This window comes from Dendrobates tinctorius, unplaced genomic scaffold (genome assembly GCF_039654945.1).
Source record: "Dendrobates tinctorius isolate UK_male_01 unplaced genomic scaffold, ASM3965494v1 ptg000174l, whole genome shotgun sequence".
NCBI lineage: Eukaryota > Metazoa > Chordata > Amphibia > Anura > Dendrobatidae > Dendrobates > Dendrobates tinctorius.
In genome coordinates this window covers 14,341,863-14,364,613 of record NW_027361841.1, presented here as the reverse complement: position 1 = coordinate 14,364,613, position 22,751 = coordinate 14,341,863, and the positions used below count along the sequence as shown (strand labels likewise).

Below are 22,751 nucleotides of genomic sequence, written 5' to 3'. Positions count from 1 at the left end.
ACACAGCCAGAATCTAACCCTGATGAAACTCAGGTTCCCCTTCCCACATACTATACCACCTTACACGGTGACAAAGAGGAAGGTGCAGATGAAAGTGCAGGTTCCTTGAGCAGGTGGGGGGCATACTCATGGGCGACGGCACTGGCACAGGGCCTCTCATAGTACGCAAAAGTGTCTCTGCTGGTGGGAGGGCTCTCCACCCACCATCAGACACACCACCGCACTATGAGGGGCCCTGTGCCAGTGACGTCGGCAACGAGTGGGCCCCCCTGCTTGCTCAGGATCACAGCACTTGCAAAGTTGAAATACTTACCTCTCCCTGCTCCACCGCCTTGACATCTTCCGCATTTCCTGACAGTGACATTCTGGTCAGAGAGCGCGATGACATCACGTTTGTATGCCCTCTGTCTAAACAGTCCAAGTGCAGTGAGATAGAAGATGAGGACGACGAGGAGTCCAGACTAGTACAGGGATTCCCTAGCAAGGAGACTTATTTAATTGTTTTCAATGTTGGGACGGCAATTTTTGGGGAGCACTATACTCTGGAGAATGATATATGAGGCCCACCATACACTGGAGCATTCCAAAGGTGGACATCAGACACTGGAGCAGCATTTACAGGGCCCATTATACACTGGAGCATTAGAAATGGGGATCATTATATATGGAGCATTATTTGGGCCCATAAGACAGTGGAGCTTCATCCATGGGAACCAACATATACTGTAGCATTATGTGGAGCTCATCATATACTGTATGGAACATTATATGGGACCAATGATTCTGTAATGAGAAATATATGGGCCTCATTACTCTGTATAGCGCACTATGCGGTGGCCATAATACTGTATGGAGTAATATACTGTCCATTTTTGGAGCTATTTGGAGAATTTAAAATGGATATCAGTCACGAGATGTAAGAAGTGAAGTAGTTTTCATTGTACTATACCTCTATTTCTCTGCCGTATCAGAGGATCATGAATTGTGGCATGTGTTAAAGGAGCCCAGTGACGCTCTTTGGCCCGGGACCCACGAAAATCTGGAGCCAGCCCTACCCCCCCACTACTTTAGCCCAATAACCCCCAGTTTTCAATGCCTAACTATTATTATAAAGTAAATTAAGGTTGACAAGCTTAAGTAATAAGAATTGATGTTTTTGGCGTTAAAATAGGCACTGTAGGTGTGTTTCCTGTCCTCCACTCCCTGCCGACCTTGGTTCCCCATTGACTTGCATTGGGTTTCGTGTTTCAGTCGGCCTTTGACTTTTCACGATAATCGGCCGATTACGTTCGACCTGACTTTTGAGAAAGTCGGGTTTCATGAAACCCAACTCGACCCGAAAAAAGGCTAAGTCGCTCATCTCTACTTATTAACATATCGAGCAAAACTAAACGAGCAGCCAAATTAGGCATCTTATTCACAAAGACATGGTTCTGGCACACTTTTATCGCTATATTTTTTTCATATATTTTTTATATATTTATTCAAAAAAAGGTTATTTTTTATATGCACAAAGAACTTCTGGACAGAATAGGGTAAAATTTTAATTCATTCCTGTTGAACAATGGTTAATTCCAGGGTCCTTCAATCATTTAGTTCTTATACTATGACAATGTAATACAATTAATCAAGGTGCTCAAACAGGCATCTGGTTCAGGTGATCACTCAACTCAGGCTCAGTCTGCTATAAATGGATGGTCCGCACGCTAATTGGCACAACCCTGATGAAGAGGGAAGCTATCCCTTGAAACGCGTCTGTATTGTGCCGCTCTTGAGCTACCGTCCTAACCCCAGTGTGAGTCACGCTAGCTCCGCCCCCACGTCACGCCTCCTCCCTCAGCGTTGCTCTCGGCCGGAGCGCGCGAGGCACCAGCGGTTTCCACGTGTAGACGCAGCAGCCCCCACACTGAGCACCCAGCCTGCCTCACCGAGCACTAGCCTTTGCAAGTAAGTGCACCAGATCCAGCACCCCATTTCACTAGCGGCACAAGCTGTCACTAACGCTCATCTACCCTACAGTGACTGTGATATTAGCAGCTTTACATTTGGGACAACCATTTTGACCCTGCCTGTTTAATCTAGTGTGCAGCAAGTTCAGTATCCATCTGCCATCCAAGCATTTATATACCCCTCTGTTTTTCTGTTTCATTTCAAGTTTATTTTAATCACTACACTCTTGCATTAGAATTTTAAAGTGCAAGCACTCCAAATCTGCCGCCTCAGCAATGGCCGTATTTACAGCAGGATCTTATATTGTTTTGGCATACTCAAGTAAGTAATATAAGTCCAGCCCATCTTTCTATAACTATACAAACAGGCTTATCCCTATTTAACCCTATATTATCTATCCAGCAGCTTTTGTATCCAACCAGGGTTAAATACATCTGTGACAGTGTGAATAATCTCGGATACGGCTATACATCTCTAACCACGAGATCTTTCACACATTATCAAGTGAGTAACCGGTAACCGGATTTTTACATTTCCCAGTATAGCGCGGTGTATCTCTTTATTATCAGCTCTAGCTTCTTTTAACAGGCACCAGCACAGAGCCTGTTTTCCACCTGCTGCATCTGGGAATATTGGACCTTTTTCCTCTTTCTAAGTAGACTGGCGCCAGTGTGTTAACCATAAACCAATTTATTACTTTTAAAGACAACCTGTCAGAACGATTTTGCAATGTAAACTAAAGACATGGATGTAATGGCGCTGTAACATCGATTGCATTGATACTTTTGGTGAAGAAATCTCCTTTGTTGATCTCCTTTAATCACCATTTGAAGTTTTCTGCTAATTAGATTTTGGTGCTGGACTGTAAATGGATCTTCTGCTCCCTGTCTGTGATTGTCCAGCCAGGGAAATCTGCGGATTTCAGTTACCACAAAGGATACAGCTGTAAGCCAATGTAAGCACTGATACGTGGTAGAGCCAGTCATCACTCAATGAGCTAGCGTGCGCTTACAGCCACCGTTCACCATGTACTGAGCATTGACTGAAACCACTTCAACATGCCTCTGTGACTTTGGGAGAGCTATACCCTATTTGCTCTCGGCCTCAGTATAATTATTGTGCATTTTGATTATTGTTTCAAGCATGACTGAAAGCTGGTGGCTGCTAGAAGGTATAAAGTTTATTTCCTCCCAGCATCAGGGCTTTCCATGCAGCGGCCACACAGCTTTAGAATGCTATAAACCTGCAGGTTAACCAAATATCTGCTAGTTAATAGTGTTTGGGCTTATGAAAGGTTACCTTTAAGGCAAAATCGTGCTACATATTGTACCTGTCACTGGATACTGTGACATAGAGTGGACAAAAGATCGCAGCATCTGGTCACACAAAATCCTGCACTGATTAAACTGCTTCACCATCATACTAAACAGTGAAGGTTTTCCTTTCTTTGTCATTGTAAGGGTTTATCAAGTCAGATGATCTTCTGTAGCTTTCTATCCTGAATTGTCTCAGTTGTTCTGTGTTGGCCACTCCCCTCTGGTATATATGCTCTCCACTGGCACTTGGGAATTACCAGTGATAGTTCTAATTCATGGATAAGTGTTAGAGGAGAAATTTGGTGTTTGGATTAGGCAATTGGAGAGTTGTACATGAGATTTCTGTGTGGAGTTGGTTTGCATGTTTAGCCTGATCTTCTCTTATTTGGTGTCTCCTACCTATTCCTCCCCTGTATTTCACTGTGTTGCTTTGTGATTATATTTTTATGATCATAGTTTTCTTTCATTCCTGTCTGTGTGCTTAGTGTAATCCTACACTTCAGCCTCACACCTCCTTGGGTGGAGAAGGATCAGATAAGGTTTAATATAGTAGCATAAGAAGGTACATGACCCCATTGTCTCTATCTTCTGGAGTAATCCTGTGGACAGGGATCGACTGGGGTGCCCCCTAGTTCGAGTAGTTCGAGGGATCAGGTAGGTGCCCATAGTCTCTAATCACTATGTGACAGCATCATTTACACAAATTAATAATAGTTATTTTATTTTTCTATAGGACAGAAAAAAGGAACCTGATGTGCTAAAAATACAGGCTGTAAAGGATGATAGTTTTTTATGGTATTGTGAGGACCTCCACTGAAGCAATATAGGCTGAATTACTGTTAGCTTGGGTTAGGATAGCCATGGGAGAATTTGCTGTTGCTGTCAAAATAATATCAGCCTGAAGAAAACTCGGGTGTAGAGATGGGCGAACCCGAATAGTAAAAGTTCGGCGTCATACCGAACACCGACTCTTCAGGCACGGACACTGAACACAGACTTTACCAGGAAGTCAGTGTTACTCTTCAGGTTCGGCCCCTTGATCACCAGATGTTTATCATGCTGTCATGTTCATGACAGCTCAGAAAACACTGCTTCAGATTGGCAGTAAAATCATCACCACCGGTCAGACAGCTGCAGTTCCCACGCTGTCAAAAGACAGAGTGAGCGCAGTGTCAGCTGTTGGGACTACTGCATCAGCCGACGCCTGCTGCCACTAATAACAGTGAGAGCAGGAGCGACTGATGGGAGTATTCATCAGCTGGTGCCGGTGCTGTAAATAAATAATTTAAAAAAAATGGTGTGGGTTCCCCTGTATTTTTGATAACCAGCCAGTCAAAACTTACAGCTGGGGCTGCAACTGTCAGCTGTCAGCTTCAGCAAGGCTGGTTATCAAGAATAGAGGGGTCCCCATGCCATATTTTTTAATTATTTAAATAAATAATAAAAGAAACGGGTGGGGTCTCCACATTTTTGACAACCAGCCTTGCTAAAACAGACATCTGGGGGCTGGTATTCTCAGGCTGGTAAGGGGCTATGAATATTGGCCCCCCAGTCCAAAAATAGCAGCCCACAGCCACTCAGAAAAGGCATAGATATTAGATGCGACAATATGGCACTGCCTCTTCCTACTTGCCCTGTATCGGTGCAAGTGGGGTAATATTTGTGGAGTTGATTTCACCTTTGTATTGTCAGGTGACATCAAACCCATGGATTAGTAATGGAGAGGCATCTATAAGACACCTATCCATTACTACCCCTGTAGTTACATTGTAAATAAAGGCACAGCAAGAATAAAGTTTTTTATTTGAAATAAAACAAAACAAACATTTACTTTTTTATTTAAAAATAACAAACATGGTTATACTCACCCAATGCCTTATTCCACTAAATTCCTAGTCTCCTGTAATAAAACAAAATTGAAAAAACAGCAAAATCCCTCACCTGTCCGTCTATTCTGTCCCACGCTATGTGGTCTGGGTTCGGGTTTGGGTCCTGTTACTTTTCTGGTACCTGAACCCAAACTTTTGGTAACTTTTTCTGCTGAACCTGCCAGACCCGAACATCCAGGTGTCTGCCCATCTCTACTAGGGAGGGAAGAATGATGCTGAGCTCAAATACAGGCAAATCTATATCTGGGTCCATTTCTGTGGGAACTAAAGAGGAGGGAGCTATAATGCAATCCTGATTGCCTTGAAGCCTGAGGTATTACCTTGGTAATGTATAGTGTGTCTGTGTGAATGTACCTGTGCCTGTAGCAGAGTTGTGAGTATAAAAATGTGCATGTAGCAGATCTGTGTGTATGTAAATGTGCATGTAGCAGAACTGTGTGTTTTTATGTGCATATATAGCAGAGTTATGTGTGTCTACATGTGCATGTAGCAGAGCTGCATATGTCTATATGTAGCAGAGCTGTGTGCATCTACATATGCATATGTAACAGCATATGTAACAGAGCTGTATAGCTGTGTGTATCTATTTGTGTATGTAGCAGAACTGTGTGTAAGAATATGCGCACATATAGCAGAGCTGTGTACATACAGTACATACTGCAGAGAGACACTAGCAATAGATGTATTACTTCTAGATTCTATCGTACTACATTAAAAAGAGTGAGAATGATCCCTCCATTTTACACGACCAGGGAAGTTTAAAGAGACAAGAAAAATGTTTTTCTTATTTTCTGCTGTCTTAATCTGGGTTGCGTCTTATGGTAAGATGAATCTTAAAGTCCCAAAAATATAGTAACTTACCCTCATCTATGAATAACCCAGGGTAGGTAGTGAAAAATTCATAGTGTACACTGTCGCCAATATCCCTGTCAGTTGCTTGTACTTTAAGTACAATCGATCCAGGAGGAAGATTTTCAGGGATGTCAATAGTTTTATTTGGTAAATTCCTATGATGAAAAGAAATAAAACTATTGCTTATTACTTCTTGTATTTATAATACCAGAAGAATACAGACTTAGCGTTTTTAAACTAAAACAAAGGAAAGATGACCTGAACTCAACACTTAACACAACAAAAGAATTGTACAGTTAGGCATCACTTTTCTACATTGGGATATCATTCTACACTGTGATGTCTTTATCATTTTAAGAAAGGCTACATTTATATATTGCATTAGACTGCCAACATGATGGATCGATAATCATAAATATTCATTATTTAGGATCACCATGATACTAATGTGGAATTCTCTGTTTTTACACAACATGTGAATAGGCTTTTGTTTTGTACCCTAATTCATACCATATTTTGTTGGTAAATTCTGCACCAAAAATCTTCCTCAATTTCTTCAAGTGTGAATATGGCCTTAGAGCAAGGGTGCAAAACATATCCTGGTCTGAAACATGTAGGAATCCCACCTGTTGGAAGAATGGATAACCCCTATTTCTCCATGCACACAGGAGAAAGGTAAAGACATTGCATCTGTTAGGACACTGCCAGCACCCCTGCACTTGTCCTCTCCTCCACCCCTGTTGTGACACCGGAGTGTGTACTTACCTGCCCGCACTCCTTCGGCATCTGTCTGCTCCCGGGATCTGCATGCAGCCCTCAGGTCTCCTGGGAATGGTCTTAGGGTGCATACTCCCTGACTCCTAAGGGGCCAGCATCAATAGCTGGGAGATGTCTTGTATATAAAACACTCTCACCTATTGGGAGGTGCCTTAGTAACTTAGTCTATGTGTTTCCTGCAAGTTAGTTGTAAGGTCATCGTGCTCCTAATCCGGTCTACTCTGTCTGTACCTTTCCTGATCCACCAAATCTGGTCTGCCTGTTCCTGGTCTGTCATGATCCAGGACGGGATTTCGCTTTGACCCGTCCTGGTTAGACTATGGGTTAATTGTGCTGCCTCTCTCTGGCAGCAGGAGGCTATTTAGTGCTCACTGGACCTGGGTCCGGTGTCAGTTATACTCCTGCCCTCGGCTGAGTTAAGTGACCTCTTGTATACGTGTGCCTTGTGCCTGATATCTTGCTTGCTTGTTCGGTTGTGATCTGGTTCTGTCCCTGTTACGAGTTCTGCCTGACCCTCTTGTACTGCGCTACCTCTCGTGTATGACTCTCCGCTTGTGACCCGACTCCTCTCTGCTCGTCCCCTTGGTACCACGTCGCCCTCTTGTGTATGACCTTTGGCTCTGTCTGACTACCCATCTGTTTGTCGCTCCTGTGCCTCGTTTGCCCGTACTGCTGTGACCTCTGTTTTGCCTGACTCTGAGTTGTTGTATGGTGTCCTGTCCTATCTGAATACAGGACGCTAAGCCCCACCCCCTTGCAGTCACATGACCATAGGTCCCATGCAGACTATTCAGTTTCAGTGTCCGCAGGTCCTATGCATCTTTACTTTCCAGCACTGACTGGACCCTGACACTATTAGCCTGAAGCACGCCTGGTCACCTCTGCTGCCCTGCTCCCCAGGTAACTCTTAGCACTGCTTCTGTACTCAGGACACGTGCACTGGCTCTATGAGCAAGTGCAGTGCGGTGTCTCTGACAGTTGCTAGTCCCAATCCTGATTCATCTGACCTGTACCTGTGTCGCTTACCTATCCAGTCTGAACTTGCACCTGAGAACCTGCATCTATGATCCTGTACTTTGGCCATCCCGTGTGCCTGTTCTAGTCCTGCTTGTGCTGTACCATCCAACTAACCAGTTACTGGCTGGTCCTGCTTCCTTGTCCCCTGTGGGAGTCAGCTGCCACAGATCCACGGGTCTGTCATGGAGTAGCACCTGGAGCCAAGACTAAATCAACCATCAGTGACTCTAGAGAAGAGTCAGGTGTTCGCTTAGTTATGCCCTTCCAGGCTCTCCCCGGAATGTGGCACAGGGATTTCACAACCACATGTGTAACATCAACTTTCTCCATTTTAGTTTATGTGACTGGTACATAAATGTTCAATTGTTTCACTTCTGTCCATACTCCTGTAAAACTACAACAAATAAAGCCTGAAACATGAATTGCCAACTGCACAATAAATTGTATTGCTGGTGTACATCACAGGGGTCAGGAAAATTTCATTCCGCAGATATATAGGAAAGACAGGAACGGCCACACAGTGCATATTAGCACTAGACCTTCCCTATTTTCCATACTTCATGCCATCCTTTTTTTCTCTGATATGGGAAATACATATAGGCAGCCACCAAACATAAATAGCCATGTCTGTGACCATATGGTTGGCCACATAAAATGGCATTGTGGGCCCCATGAGGACCTTGGATAACAAGTTGTGTACCCCTTCCTAAGATGTATGAATCTACTGCATACAATTATGTACAGTATACTGCATGTCCAGTGATAAAAAGTTCATGGACTATGTAACATGGATATGATATAAAAATTTTCTATACAAGCTACAGTACATACCGTTCCTGCAGGTCTCCAAACTGAATTACACAACTCAACAATAAAGTTCCATGCTTCATTTGATGCTATATAAGTGAATCCTTAATTTTCTATGAGGCTTTCACACTCCTTTTTGGCACCCGTTCATTGGTCCCTTCAGTGCTTAAGTCCGAACCATCCACCCACCGCACAAAACAGCATTCGGGTGTTTGTGTTGACAGGGACATAGACTAGAAAGGTACAGACAGAATGAATGTGTGCTGTGTCGTGCACGCCTTCTTCTGAGTGTCCTCCTCCAGTAGGTGCATATGCTTGAAATTGAAGCATGACAGACCACATGTGCACTCTGTTGGCACCATTATAGCTTATGGCTCCATCGGCGTATACGCCTGAATTGCGTTTTGCAGGGGGGTTTGGGCATAAGCCACCATTATTTGCAAAAAACAGAATACTACTTGAAGTTCATCGCCATGAGAAGGACAAAAAGCTTGTTGTGACTAAATATTATGTCTCTTAAATCTACTCTTCCCCTGGGCTACACATACATATTAAATTAAAGTAAGTATATTTTGACAATATTGACAGGATACATTGGCAATTTAATGTGCCTTACCCACTATCTCATAAAGGCAATTGATAAAAGATGTGAATATTAACTTACCTTTGTTCTACCAGGAAACAATTTGTTGCCAAGACGGGAGTTTCCTAGCCTGTGTGATACAACTATGCCTTCTACTGCTTTCACTTCTGTCTAATAGACAGATCAATTCTGGTCTATACAGGATTTAACTGAAACCTTCTCTTTAGTGCTTTGTCGACTGTAATACATGTATACGAGAAACCTCCACTGCCCTTACATTGGATAAAGAAACTGTAGACGTTGGCAGAGATTAAAGAGTTTTAGAGACTATGAATTGGGATACTTACTAACATATTTCATCCTCCCTGTCCTGATTTAATTATATGCTATATACATTTTCTCTGTAAACACAATTGGAGGAAAGAAACTCAGACTGTGCGGACCTGAATTTACATGAAATAATTACATGTTCACATTGTTCAGGACCACTGAGGTCTCTTTACATTCATGTCTGGTCCAAAGTTTTGGGCAAAATACGGTAGTTTTATGATTTTCTTACATTTTTCAATAATGAGTATAGAAATTATTGTACTTACTGATAAACAGGCTGCTCATCATTTTCATTTTGGAGAGTGATTGTGATTAAGCCTGTGCAGAACATTGGATTTGGCTTTACATTTCTCACCTTGATGGAGATTACAAATTTCTATAATTGGTGAAAAAATATTATGATTAAAAAAAAACCTATTACACCCAATATTGATAAAAAAAAAGTCTTAGCTGTAGAGATGAATGTATCTGATAAGATTTGATTTTGCCAAATCGTGTCTATTTTACAGGGAAAAATGATTTGAAGCAAATTTTTTCTCTGCAAATTTGAATGTTGGGGTCTGGAGAAACCCCAGAGCTAAATAAGCATAAGATGTAGAAACAAAATAACTAATATTCACCTGACCACTCACATCTATGGCTATTTATGCTGCTTGCTGTCCCCAATACAGTCCTCAGCGTTTCTTCTTACTGCTTCCACTTGCTGAAACCTCGGAACTCTTCACACTAGGCTGGGAATTCCAATGTTGTGATGTTGAAATGCTCATTACTAGAGATGTCTTAGGCCTGGTTGTGTCTGGAGTCTTTGGCACAGTGTGAAGAGATCCTGGGTTTCTGCACGTAATGGTGGCAAGCAGAGGCGCTGATGACCCTATGGGGGTACAGCGAGCTGCAGAATTGGCCACAGAGGTGAGCGATGATTTCAGAATTTTTTTCAACCTTTTGCTGGCCTATATTCTAGATCTAGTTGAGTGTCACCCTTAGCTACAGTCTTCAGAGCTGGAAAAGGACCTGTAAAATCTTATGGCGCTTTCACCCACTCTAAACAATCAACAGGAGGATGATGATGCTTAGTTTAGTATAGCTTGTTGTATAGACTTCAGGCGGTTCGTGCTACAGATTAGCCGGAAAAAAAAAAGGCCAATAGAGTAATTCACAAAATAATTATACTGGATTATACAGCCAAGTACTTCACTAAACTAATTTTCTAGTGAAGAAAAGTATGCTTTAACTAGAACCTTTCATGTTGAACTGGATATATGATGTAATAGTGTCTGCAGAGAATGTATAGTAGGTGCAATAATAATAATAGCAAATACATCCAACAAATTTAGTGTAGTTTTTAGGACTGGCTATGTCTCATTCCTCATGTGCAAGCATTGCAGGACCTTAGGTATCCATGGTTACAATCACTGACATAATGATACAGTGGGGAAAAAAAGCATTTAGTCAGCCACCAATTGTGCAAGTTCTTCCACTTAAAAAGATGCGAGAGGCCTGTAATTGACATAATAGGTAGACCAAAACTATGAGAGTCAAAATGAGAAAACAAATCCAGAAAATCACCTTGTCTGATTTGGCAAGATTTATTTTGCAAATTATGGTGGAAAATAAGTATTTGGTCATTAACAAAAGTTCACCTCAATATTTTGTTATATATCATTTGTTGGCAATAACAGAGGTCAAATGTTTTCTTTAAGTCTTCACAAGGTTAGCACACACTGTTGGTGATATTTGGCCCATTCCTCCATGCAGATCTCTAGAGCAGTGATGTTTTGGGCCTGCCGCTAGACAACACGGACTTTCAAATCCCTCCAAAGGTTTTCTATGGAGGTTGAGATCTGGGGACTGGCTAGGCCACTCCACGACCTTCATATGCTTCTTACGAAGCCACTCCTTTTTTGGCCTGCCCTGGCAGTGTGCTTGGGATCATTATCATGCTGAAAGACACATCCATGTTTCATCTTCAATGCCCTTGCTGATGGAAGGAGGTTTGCCCTCAAAATCTCACGATACATGGCCCCATTCATTCTTTCATGTACACAAATCAGTCATCCTGGTCCCTTTGCAGAGAAACAGCCCCAAAGCATGATGTTGCCACACCGATGCTTCACAGTAGGTAAGGTGTTCTTTGGATGCAACTCAACATTCTGTCTCCTCCAAACATGATGAGTTTTGTTTGTACCAAACAGTCCTATTTTGGTTTCATCGGACCATATGATATTCTCCCAATACTCTTTTGGATAATCCAAATGCTCTCTAGCAGACTTCAGATGGGCCCGGACATGTACTGGCTTAAGCAGGGGGACATGTATGGCACTGCAGGATTTGAGTCACTGGCAGGATAGTGTGTTACTGATGGTAGCCTTTGTTACGGTGGTCTCAGCTCTATGCAGATCATTCACTAGGTCCCCCTGTGTGGTTCTGGGATTTTTGCTCATCGTTCTTGTGATCATTTTGACCTCATGGGGTGAGATCTCGTGTGGAGCCTCAGATCGAGGGAGATTATCAGTGGTTTTGTATGTCTTCCATCTTCTTATTATTGCTCCCACAGTTGATTTCCTCACACCATGCTGCTTGCCTTTTGCAGATTCAGTCTTCCCAGCCTGGTGCAGGGATACAATTTTGTTTCTGGCGTCCTTCAACAGCTCTTTGGTCTTCACCATAGTGGAGTTTGGAGTGTGACTGTATGAGGTTGTGGACAGGTGTCTTTTATACTGATAACAACTTCAAACAGGTGCCATTACTACAGGTAATGAGTGGAGGACAGAGGAGCCTCTTAAATAAGAAGTTACAGGTCTGTGAGAACCAGAAATATTACATGTTTTTAGGTGACCAAATACTTATTTTTCCACCAGAATTTGAAAAATAAATCTTGCCAAATCTGACAAGGTGATTTTCTCGATTTATTTTCTCATGTTAACTATCATAGTTGTGGTCTACCTTGATGTCAATTACAGACCTCTCTCCTCTTTTTAAGTGGGAGAACTTCCAAAATTGGTGGCTGCCTAAATACTTTTTTCCCCACTGTAGCTAGTTGCCAGTGGTCACAGCCATGGAAAGCTAAGGTACTGAAATGCCTGCACATGGGGAAAGATACATTGCAAAGTAGAAAAACTCTGCAAAATTTCTTGTTGGAGGTATTGGCTAATATCATTAACCCCTTTCCGATGTTGGGCGTAATAGTACTCCCACATCGAAATCCCTCCCTTTGATGTGTGTTCCAGCACTGAGCCCACATCTTTCCCACCACATGTCAACTGTTTTGAACATCTGACATGTGCCTCTAACAGCTGCAGGTGGAATCGCGATCCACCCGCAGCTGGTAACCTGTTAAATGCTGCTGTCAATCTCTGACAGCGGCATTTAACTCGCACTTACATGTAGCATGCCGGAAATCCTGCCCATTGGTGATCCCGTCACCTGATCTTGGGCCACCAATGGGCAGGCATGACAAATAGTTTTCCAACAGACCTCTATGGTTGTCATAGCAAGTGACCAATTCTTCTACACACAGGTGATCTGATCATTGCCTGTGTGTAGCAGAGGCGATCAGACAACTGCAGCTTCTTGTCTCACCCCCTTGCTCCATTCAAAATAACACAATAAAAAAATCAAATATGCACATATTTGATATCGCCGTGTTCAGAATCATCTGATCTATCAATATAAAAATAAAATTAATTGCTAAACGTTGTAATGAGAATAAAATTCAAAACCTCAGAATTACCTTTTTTTGGTTGCAATAAAATGCAATAATGGGTGATCAAAAGATCGTATCTATACCAAAATAGTATCAATAAAAACGACAGCTCGGTGCACAAAAAAATAAGCCCTCACCCTGCCCCAGATCACGAAAAATAGACATGCTACAGGTCTCATAAAATGGCACCATTTTTTTCTTACCAAAGTTTGGATTTTTTTCACCACTTAATCCCTTTGTGACATGCGCCGTACTAGTACTGCTCTGTGGGAGGTGCAATTGCACCAAGATCAGCACTAGTACGGCGCTGCGATCACACGGCCTCACACTGAGCGCCGCTGAGATCGGGTGCAGGTGTCAGCTGTATGTGACAGCTGACACCCTGCAGCAATGCCCATGATCAGTGCTATCACCAATTATGTTCATTTAACCTCTCTGATGCCACTGTCAGTAGTAACAGCGGCATATAGAAGCATCGCACAGAGAAGGGGCTCCCTGTGCACTCCCACCAGGACATTGCAATGTGATCGCATTTTTCTGGTTGTCTCCATGGAGACCCCCAGCTCCAAGATGGCCGCAGAGTCCTTTTGGGTCCTGCAGGGAAGGTGATCTGTGCCTAATTCCCTGCCTGTCAGATCCTTATCTGATATTCTGCAGTACAGAGTGTCAGATCAGGATCTGATGTAATATAGTAATGTCTCATACTGGGACAATGTAATAAAGTAAAAAAAAAATACTAATGTGCAAAATTATTTTTTTTTAAAACCTCGAATAAAGAAAAAAATAAATATTTTTCCAATAAAAAACATTTCTGTAAACACACAAAAAAAATAGTACACATATTTGGTATCACCGCATCCTTAATGATCCGCTAAATTAATCTGCCCCAGTAGTTAACTCCTTCAGTGAACACCGTAAAAAAAATTAAATAAAAAAATTAGGCAAAAAACAATGCTTTATCATCATACCGTCAAACAAAATGTGCAATAAAACACAATTAAAAAGATGGATGTAAGTAAAAATGATACCACAGAAAATGTCATCTTGTCCCACAAAAAACAAGCTGCCATACAGCTCCATCAGCAGAAAAATAAAAAAGTTATAGCTCTCAGAATAAAACAATGCAAAAATAATTTTTTTTTAAAATAGTTTTATTGTGTAAATGCGCCAAAACATAAAAAAGATATAAATGAGGTATTGCTGTAATCGTGCTGACCCAAAGAATAAAGCTGTCTTACCAATTTTACCACATGCGGAATGGTACAAAAGAAAAAGCAATTACTGAATTGCTGGTTTTTGGTCAATCTGTCTCCCAAAAATCGAAATAGAAAGCGATCAAAAAATGTCAATTGCCCGAAAATGGTACCAATAAAAAAGGCAACTCGTCCTGCAAAAAACAAGCCCTCACATGACTCTGTCAGCCAAAATATGGAAAAATTATAGCTCTCAAAATATGGTGATGCAAATACTAGTTTTCACAATAAAAAGTGTCTTTTAGTGTGTGACAGCTGCCAAACGTAAGAACCTGATATAAATATGGTATCGCTGTATTCGCACCGACCCGAAGAATAAATTTGCCTAATCTTTTATACCCCATAAGGAATGGCATAAAAAATAAATGAAACCAATTCTTCACATGCTGTTGTTTTTGTTCATTCTGCCTCCCAAAGATCGCAGTAAGGCTTGGCTCACATTTAAATATAAATATGTAAATATGTGATTCAGACAGAACCCAGGCAGAAAATTCCCTATAATGACGCAGATGGAGGCACTATGGATGTCATAGCACCTGTGATATGGGGTGTCTGTCTTTTTAGGATTGCATAAGTGCCGTCGGACAAAGTCCTGAGTAACTCTGCTGTCTCACTATAGTGAATGGATCCATCGGGGATTTCATCTGTATCATGACACTCAAAGATTTAGATGGAAACCCCTAAGTAAGTGGTAAGAGTAGAGCGCCGGATAACTATGATCCCAAACATTATGTAAAATGTTAACAATAAAAGCTTCCACACAATACACAAAAATGCAAGTCCCTACTCAGATCTGTCATCTGTTAACGGAAATATAGGGGGCTTCTACAGTACTGGTAGCACAAAGACTCTGGAAAAGCGAAATGGCTCCTCACCCACCAAAATAAATTCAGCAAATTCTCCGCTCCCAAATCCAAACCCCCCCCCCTTCTGAGCCCCAGTGTGCCTAAACCACATATGTTTGGCATTTCTGTAGTGATGAGAGCCTGCCTAATTTAATTTACAGGTGCATGTCTTCAGATGCATCAGCTGGGCATAATGTACTGGTCACTACATGACAGATTGCAATTTTCACTCAGCAATATCCACTGCTGCTTGTTTCTGGAAAACACCTATGGAGTCAAAATCGTCTATATATCTGTAGATAAATTCCCAAAGTGTTATAATTTCCAAAATGCGGTCACTTGAGGGAGATTCTGCTTCTCTAGCACTAAGAGGCTCTTTATATGGAATCCACAAACTAGTCTAGGAGAATCTGCGCTCCAGGAGGCAAATAGCACTCTGTCCCTCCTGAGTCACTCCATATGGCAAAGTAGTACTGTACAGCAACATATGGGCTATTTCTACACTCAGTAGAAATTGTGGGACAAATTCTGGTGCAATTTTCACCCATTTCCCAGTGTAAAAATGTAAAACTTGGGGCTAACACACAATCTTGGTGGTAAAAATGTAAATTATTTTTTCTTCACAGCCGTATGGTATAAAAGTTTGTGAGACACCTGTGGTGCCAATATAATCACTGCACCCCTAGATTAATTCTTTGAAAGGTTTAATTGGTGAAATTGAGTCACTTTTGCGGGGTTCTGCTGTTCTGTCACCCCAGGGTCTCTGTCAATATAACATGGCACCCTCAAACAAGTGTAGTAAAATCTGCACTGTAATATGAAACTACTTCGCTTCTGAGCTTTGTACTGAGCCTCAAAAGTAGTTTTTGACCATATATAGGGTATTGTTGAACTCAGGAGAAATTGCACAAAAAACTTTGGTGTCCAGTTTCTTCTTTTGCCCTTGTGAAAATACAAAATTTGTAGCTAAAATAGATTTTTGTGGGAAAAATGTTTTTTTTTCATTTTCACGGCTTAACATCATAAACTTCTGTGAAGCACCTGAGGGTTCAAGGTGCTCAACACACATCTATATAAGGTCCCAAAGGGGTCTAGTTTCGAAATGGTGTCACTTGTGGGGGGTTTCCACTGTTTAGGCACATCAGGGGCTCTTCAACTGTGACATGGCGTCCGCTAATTATTCCATCAAATTTTGCATTCCAAAAGTCAAATGGTGCTCCTTCCCTTTCAAGCCCTGCCATGTGCCCAAACAGTAGTATTCCCCTACATACAGTGGGGCAAAAATGTATTTAGTCAGTCAGCAATAGTGCAAGTTCCACCACTTAAAAAGATGAGAGGCGTCTGTAATTTACATCATAGGTAGACCTCAACTATGGGAGACAAATTGAGAAAAAAAAATCCAGAAAATCACATTGTCTGTTTTTTTTTTATTTTATTTGCATATTATGGTGGAAAATAAGTATTTGGTCAGAAACAAGCAATCAAGATTTCTGGCTCTCACAGACCTGTAACTTCTTCTTTAAGAGTCTCCTCTTTCCTCCACTCATTACCTGTAGTAATGGCACCTGTTTAAACTTATTATGAGTATAAAAAGACACCTGTGCACACCCTCAAACAGTCTGACTTCAAACTCCACTATGGTGAAGACCAAAGAGCTGTCAAAGGACACCAGAAACAAAATTGTAGCCCTGCACCAGGCTGGGAAGACTGAATCTGCAATAGCCAACCAGCTTGGAGTGAAGAAATCAACTGTGGGAGCAATAATTAGAAAATGGAAGACATACAAGACCACTGATAATCTCCCTCGATCTGGTGCTCCACGCAAAATCCCACCCCGTGGGGTCAGAATGATCACAAGAACGGTGAGCAAAAATCCCAGAACCACGCGGGGGGACCTAGTGAATGAACTGCAGAGAGCTGGGACCAATGTAACAAGGCCTACCATAAGTAACACACTACGCCACCATGGACTCAGATCCTGCAGTGCCAGACGTGTCCCACTGCTTAAGCCTGTACATGTCCGGGCCCGTATGAAGTTTGCTAGAGAGCATTTGGATGAGCCAGAGGAGTTTTGGGAGAATGTCCTATGGTCTGATGAAACCAAACTGGAACTGTTTGGTAGAAACACAACTTGTCGTATTTGGAGGAAAAAGAATACTGAGTTGCATCCATCAAACACCATACCTACTGTAAAGCATGGTGGTGGAAACATCATGCTTTGGGGCTGTTTCTCTGCAAAGGGGCCAGGACGACTGATCCGGGTACATGAAAGAATGAATGGGGCCATGTATCGTGAGATTTTGAGTGCAAACTTCCTTCCATCAGCAAGGGCATTGATGATGAAACGTGGCTGGGTCTTTCAACATGACAATGATCCAAAGCACACCGCCAGGGCAATGAAGGAGTGGCTTCGTAAGAAGCATTTCAAGGTCCTGGAGTGGCCTAGCCAGTCTCCAGATCTCAACCCTATAGAAAACCTTTGGAGGGAGTTGAAAGTCCGTGTTGCCAAGCGAAAAGCCAAAAACATCACTGCTCTAGAGGAGATCTGCATGGAGGAATGGGCCAACATACCAACAACAGTGTTTTGCAACCTTGTGAAGACTTACAGAAAACGTTTGACCTCTGTCATTGCCAACAAAGGATATATCACAAAGTATTGAGATGAAATTTTGTTTCTGACCAAATACTTATTTTCCACCAAAATATGCAAATAAAATGAAAAAAAACAGACAATGTGATTTTCTGGATTTTTTTTTCTCAGTTTGTCTCCCATAGTTGAGGTCTACCTATGATGTAAATTACAGACGCCTCTCATCTTTTTAAGTGGTGGAACTTGCACTATTGCTGACTGACTAAATACTTTTTTGCCCCACTATATGAGATATTGGTGTACTCAGGAGAAATTGCACAACAAAATGTATGGAGCAATTTCTCATGTTACCCTAATGAAAATGCAAAATATGGAGCTAAAAAGATTTATTTGGGAAAAATGTGATTTTTTTTATTTCCATGGCTCTATGCTATAAACTTCTGTGAAGCTTGGGTTCAAGGAGCTCAATACACATCTAGATAAGTTCCATAATGTGCCTAGTTTCCAAAATGGTGTCACTTGTGGGGGGTTTCCACTGTTTAGACACATCAGGAACTCTCCAAATGCGACATGGCATCTGCTAATTATTCCATAAAATTTTGCATTCTAAAAGTCAAATGGTGCTCCTTCCCTTCCGAGTCTTGCCGTGTGCCCAAACAGTACATTTCCCCCACATATGGGGTATTGGCATGATCAGGAAAAATTGAAAAGCAAAATGTATGGTCCATTTTCTCCTATTACCCTTGCAAAAGTAAAAAAAAATACGTCTAAAGGAAAATTTTTGTGAAAGAAAAGTAAATGTTTATTTTTTTCCTTACACATTCCAAAAACTCCTGTGAAGCACCTGAAGGGTTAATAAACTTCTTGAATGTTGTTTTATGTACATTGAGGGGTGCAATTTTTAGAATGTTGTCATTTTTGGGTATTTTCTATCATATAGACCCCTCAAATTCACTTCAAGTGTGAGGTGGTCCCTAAAAAAATGGTTTTGCAAATTTTGCTGTAAAAATGAGATATTGCTGGTCAACTTTTAACACTTATAACTTCCTAACAAAATAATATGTTTCCAAAATTGTGCTGATGTAAAGTAGACATGTGGGAAATGTTAGTTATTAACCATTTTGTGCGATATGACTCTCTGATTTAAGGGCATAAAAATTTAAAGTTTGAAAATTGCAATATTTTCTAAATTTTTGCCAAATTTCCGGTTTCCCACAAATAAGCGCTAGTCATATCAAAGAAATTTTACCACCATCATAATACAATACACTATGTCATGAGAAACATTCTCAGAATCACCAGGATCTGTTCAAGAGTTCTAGAGTTATTTCCTCATAAATTGACAGTGGTCAGAATTGTAAAAATTGACCTGGTCATTAAGGTGAAAACAGAATTTGTCTCAAAGGGGTTAAATTAAAAAAGAACCTAGACATGCTTGGTGCCTGTGAACTCATAATGACCTGGTGAATCATAATGGCAGGTTAGGTTTAGCATTTAGTGAACATGATAAAAAAAAACTGTGGAATTGCACTTTTTTGCAATTTCACCACACTTGGAATTATTTTCATGTTTTCCAGTATGCAATATGTTAAAACCAATGGTGTCATTCAAAAGTAGAACTTGTCCTGCAAAAAACAAGCCCTCACATGACATTTTGACAGAAAAATAAAAAAGTTATGGTTCTAGGAAGAAGGGTAGCAAAAAATGTAAACACTAAAATGAATATACCTCAGGCCATGAAGGGGTTAATATTCTACTACATATTGGCATAGGATCTTGGAGATAGGAATTCATCTTTAACAAAATTTCAGTTTTACCGTAATTGTACTGACCTGGAACGACATATTGCTATGTCATTTTTAGCTCATAATTAACACTTATGAATTATGTTATTTTTCACAATTTTCCCCCACTTTAAATTTTCACTACAGTTTTCCATACATATAGTAAAATGCATGGTGTCATTAAAAATGGCAACTCATCTCATAAACAACATGAAAGGGGAGGGGCAGTGTAAAAAAGCAAAAATTAGAAATTGTCAGGTCTAGGTAGGCTGAAAAAGTGTTATAAGCTTACTGCACAAGTCAATATTTTCATAAAAACATTAAGCCATACCTTTGGGTCTGATTCATAGTCCAAATGCTTATCTGTTGTAGAAATAACTCCAGTGTTAGAATTCAATACGAAGAAGACATCAAATAGAGGAGAAGCATGTGTGACTTCAAACTAAAGAAATAATATATGGTAAAAAAAGTGAATTTACTTATCTTAGACCAAAACATCATCTAATTATCTACTTGTTAAAACTTCACTACTCAGAGTCACTGAACACATTTAACATATTAAATCAAATTTATATAGAACTTCATCACACTCTTTTTTAAGTCAATTATTTAACTACTTTATGTAAAACATGAGATTTTTCATCAAGATAAATAAATAGAAAAAAATTGAAAAACAAATACATACTATCACATCATCTCCTTCATCTGGATCTTTTGCAAGAACAGTGTAAAGTTTTGTCAATATAGGGAATGTCTCAGGAACTGCTAAAATAATGCCTAGCAGAGAAAAAAACATTTAATGTTACACAATATAAATTTACTGTTTCGAAAAAAACCTCTTGATTTGTGTTTTTCATTTCCAATTTTTAGGAATTCACTGGACGTTGAATTTGAATGATTTGGGAATTGCTTTGCGTAAATCTTATATAAAGGCTGCCACCATTTCATATATTTTAGAAGATTGCGTCAATCAGAGAAGGATCACATGACCTCAGGTACAGACGTGCAGGCTTCCCCGTAATGCCTTGCCTATCACATCAAATATTATAGCATAGCCAATTAAAGAGACTTTTATAGTCCGCATAAAAACAGAAGCAGGAAATGCAGCAGTTTTTTTTGTGGTGAATTTGGATATTAAGAGGACATCACAGCTCATAGCATTGCTTTAGAAATAACAAGAGAAAGCCATGAAAAGCAAAAGAGATTGTGCTGATAGTGTGAGAAAACACAGCAGTGAGCTGAAGAAGATGCGTGCTTGAGGAACAGAGGATAATGATTTAACTGATAGAGATAGAGATATAAGAGCAGATAAAGTCTGTTATGCATGGTCAAGGGACTACATGCATATGTTGTATGAATCCTGTCAATCCAGGTGGATGGGAGGGAAGAAGCTGCCGGGGATCTGCCTGTCTGACTAGTCTTTAGCGTGGTCTCGGTCCCCGGCAGTTATTAAAGTATGTTTTTCTCTGAAACGCAGCAGAGTCAAACTTCTTCATTTTGGCCTAGTTTTTGGTAAATAAATAATTAAATGATGTGATTTTGTCATTTATTGTTTATTGCAAATTGCATTTACTTAATTTTGAGACCTAATTATTGATACATAAAACCATTAAATTCCAAGAGAGGAACTTTATTTTTTCTCAAGTATGCATATTACAAAGAGAAAAATAGAAAGAAATCAGCTCACCACATTGTCAGGATGCAAGCAGTTAGTCTCACATGGAAAAGCCCTGACGAGGCAAAGCTTCAAATGAAAAGAAGAGTGGTATTCCAGTGAGATAAACATAGTAAAATCCAAGGAAAATTTTATTAGACAAAAATAAAAAATGTTGTGTTGGTAGAACCACCAGCGGCACACTAACCAACACATTTCGACCTAAAATGCCTTAATAATGGTGAAATGGTTAACAATGATTAAGGCTTCTTAAGTCAAAATGCGTTGGTAAGTGTGCCGCTGGTGCTTTTACTATCACAACATTTTTTTTATTTTTGCCTAATAAAGTTTTCCTTGGATTTTGCTATGTTTATCTCACTGGAATACTACTCCTTTCATTTGTATATTACAAAGTCTCTTATTTTAATGTTTACTATTGATTAATGAAAAAATATATAAATTAATCCCATCATGAACATTTATTAATCATCCTCAAGATTGAAGATAAATGTATGATTGATGGGAATCATATTGCATTTACTCTCACCAATCCTGAAAATGTGATGGGGTCTGTTTGTTACTAGTCTTCTTTTTCATGTCTTTTTGAGGGGTGGTCATGGCGCAAAGATCACCACTACTCCACTTAAATGGTGGCATTCCCAATAGTTGTACTCCCACCGATCATGTACTTTATTAACTATTGGGTTGACTGGCAATAGATGTTGCTAATGGGGTCCAATCCTTTATGATAGGTAATACAAAAGATAAGAAAAGACACAATGCCTTCTATTGTCATGAATCCAATACAAGGTAGAGATACAGGCAGATTAATGTCGAATGTGTTTACTTTCTGGGGTTGTGCATTTACAGGCACAATCCTTTTAAAAGCTTGAAGAACCAGGACCTGGTGTTGTGAATTCCCTTGCTCGAAGTTCTGAGCCGAAGCTCCCTCTGCTCCCTCTGGTGGTTACTGAGAGAAGTGGAGCTGACCAGGTGGATGGAAGCTCTCCACCTGACGACAATGATTGGAAACCTGGGATTAATGACTGGGAGCATATAATTGAGCTGGCTGCTCTTGGAGGTTGCAAATGATTTCCTCTGTGTGTATTTGGAGTTCTTTTGTCCCCTGTCTGATCTCCATGGTTCAGCTAAGTGATTCTTTTGTTAATCCTTTGCATCCAATCTGGTTGTATCTTTTTTTGCTTTCTGCTTTGCTGCTAGAGTTCAGCGTGCTCCCTGCTGGGGGCAGCGCTGGGTCCTGCTTCATTTGTTGCAGCTTGTTCAGTCCCCTGTTATGTTAGTATATTTTTGCTTTGCTGCCAGTTATACCAGAATGCTGATCTAGCAGGAGGATGAGGTTGTGTGACCTCAGGTTTTTTGTATATCAGTAGTGTTGGACTT

General features: G+C 40.6%; 1 protein-coding gene across 1 annotated transcript in view; it reads right to left on the bottom strand.

Moving 5' to 3' along the window:
- Window positions 1–22,751, bottom strand: part of LOC141054091 (cadherin-related family member 4-like) — a 188,692-nt gene that overhangs the window by 84,439 nt on the left and 81,502 nt on the right. The window contains 4 exon segments of the mRNA XM_073551252.1: window positions 6,017–6,162; window positions 9,788–9,897; window positions 20,028–20,138; window positions 20,382–20,473. Coding sequence (XP_073407353.1) covers window positions 6,017–6,162; window positions 9,788–9,897; window positions 20,028–20,138; window positions 20,382–20,473 — 459 coding nt within the window.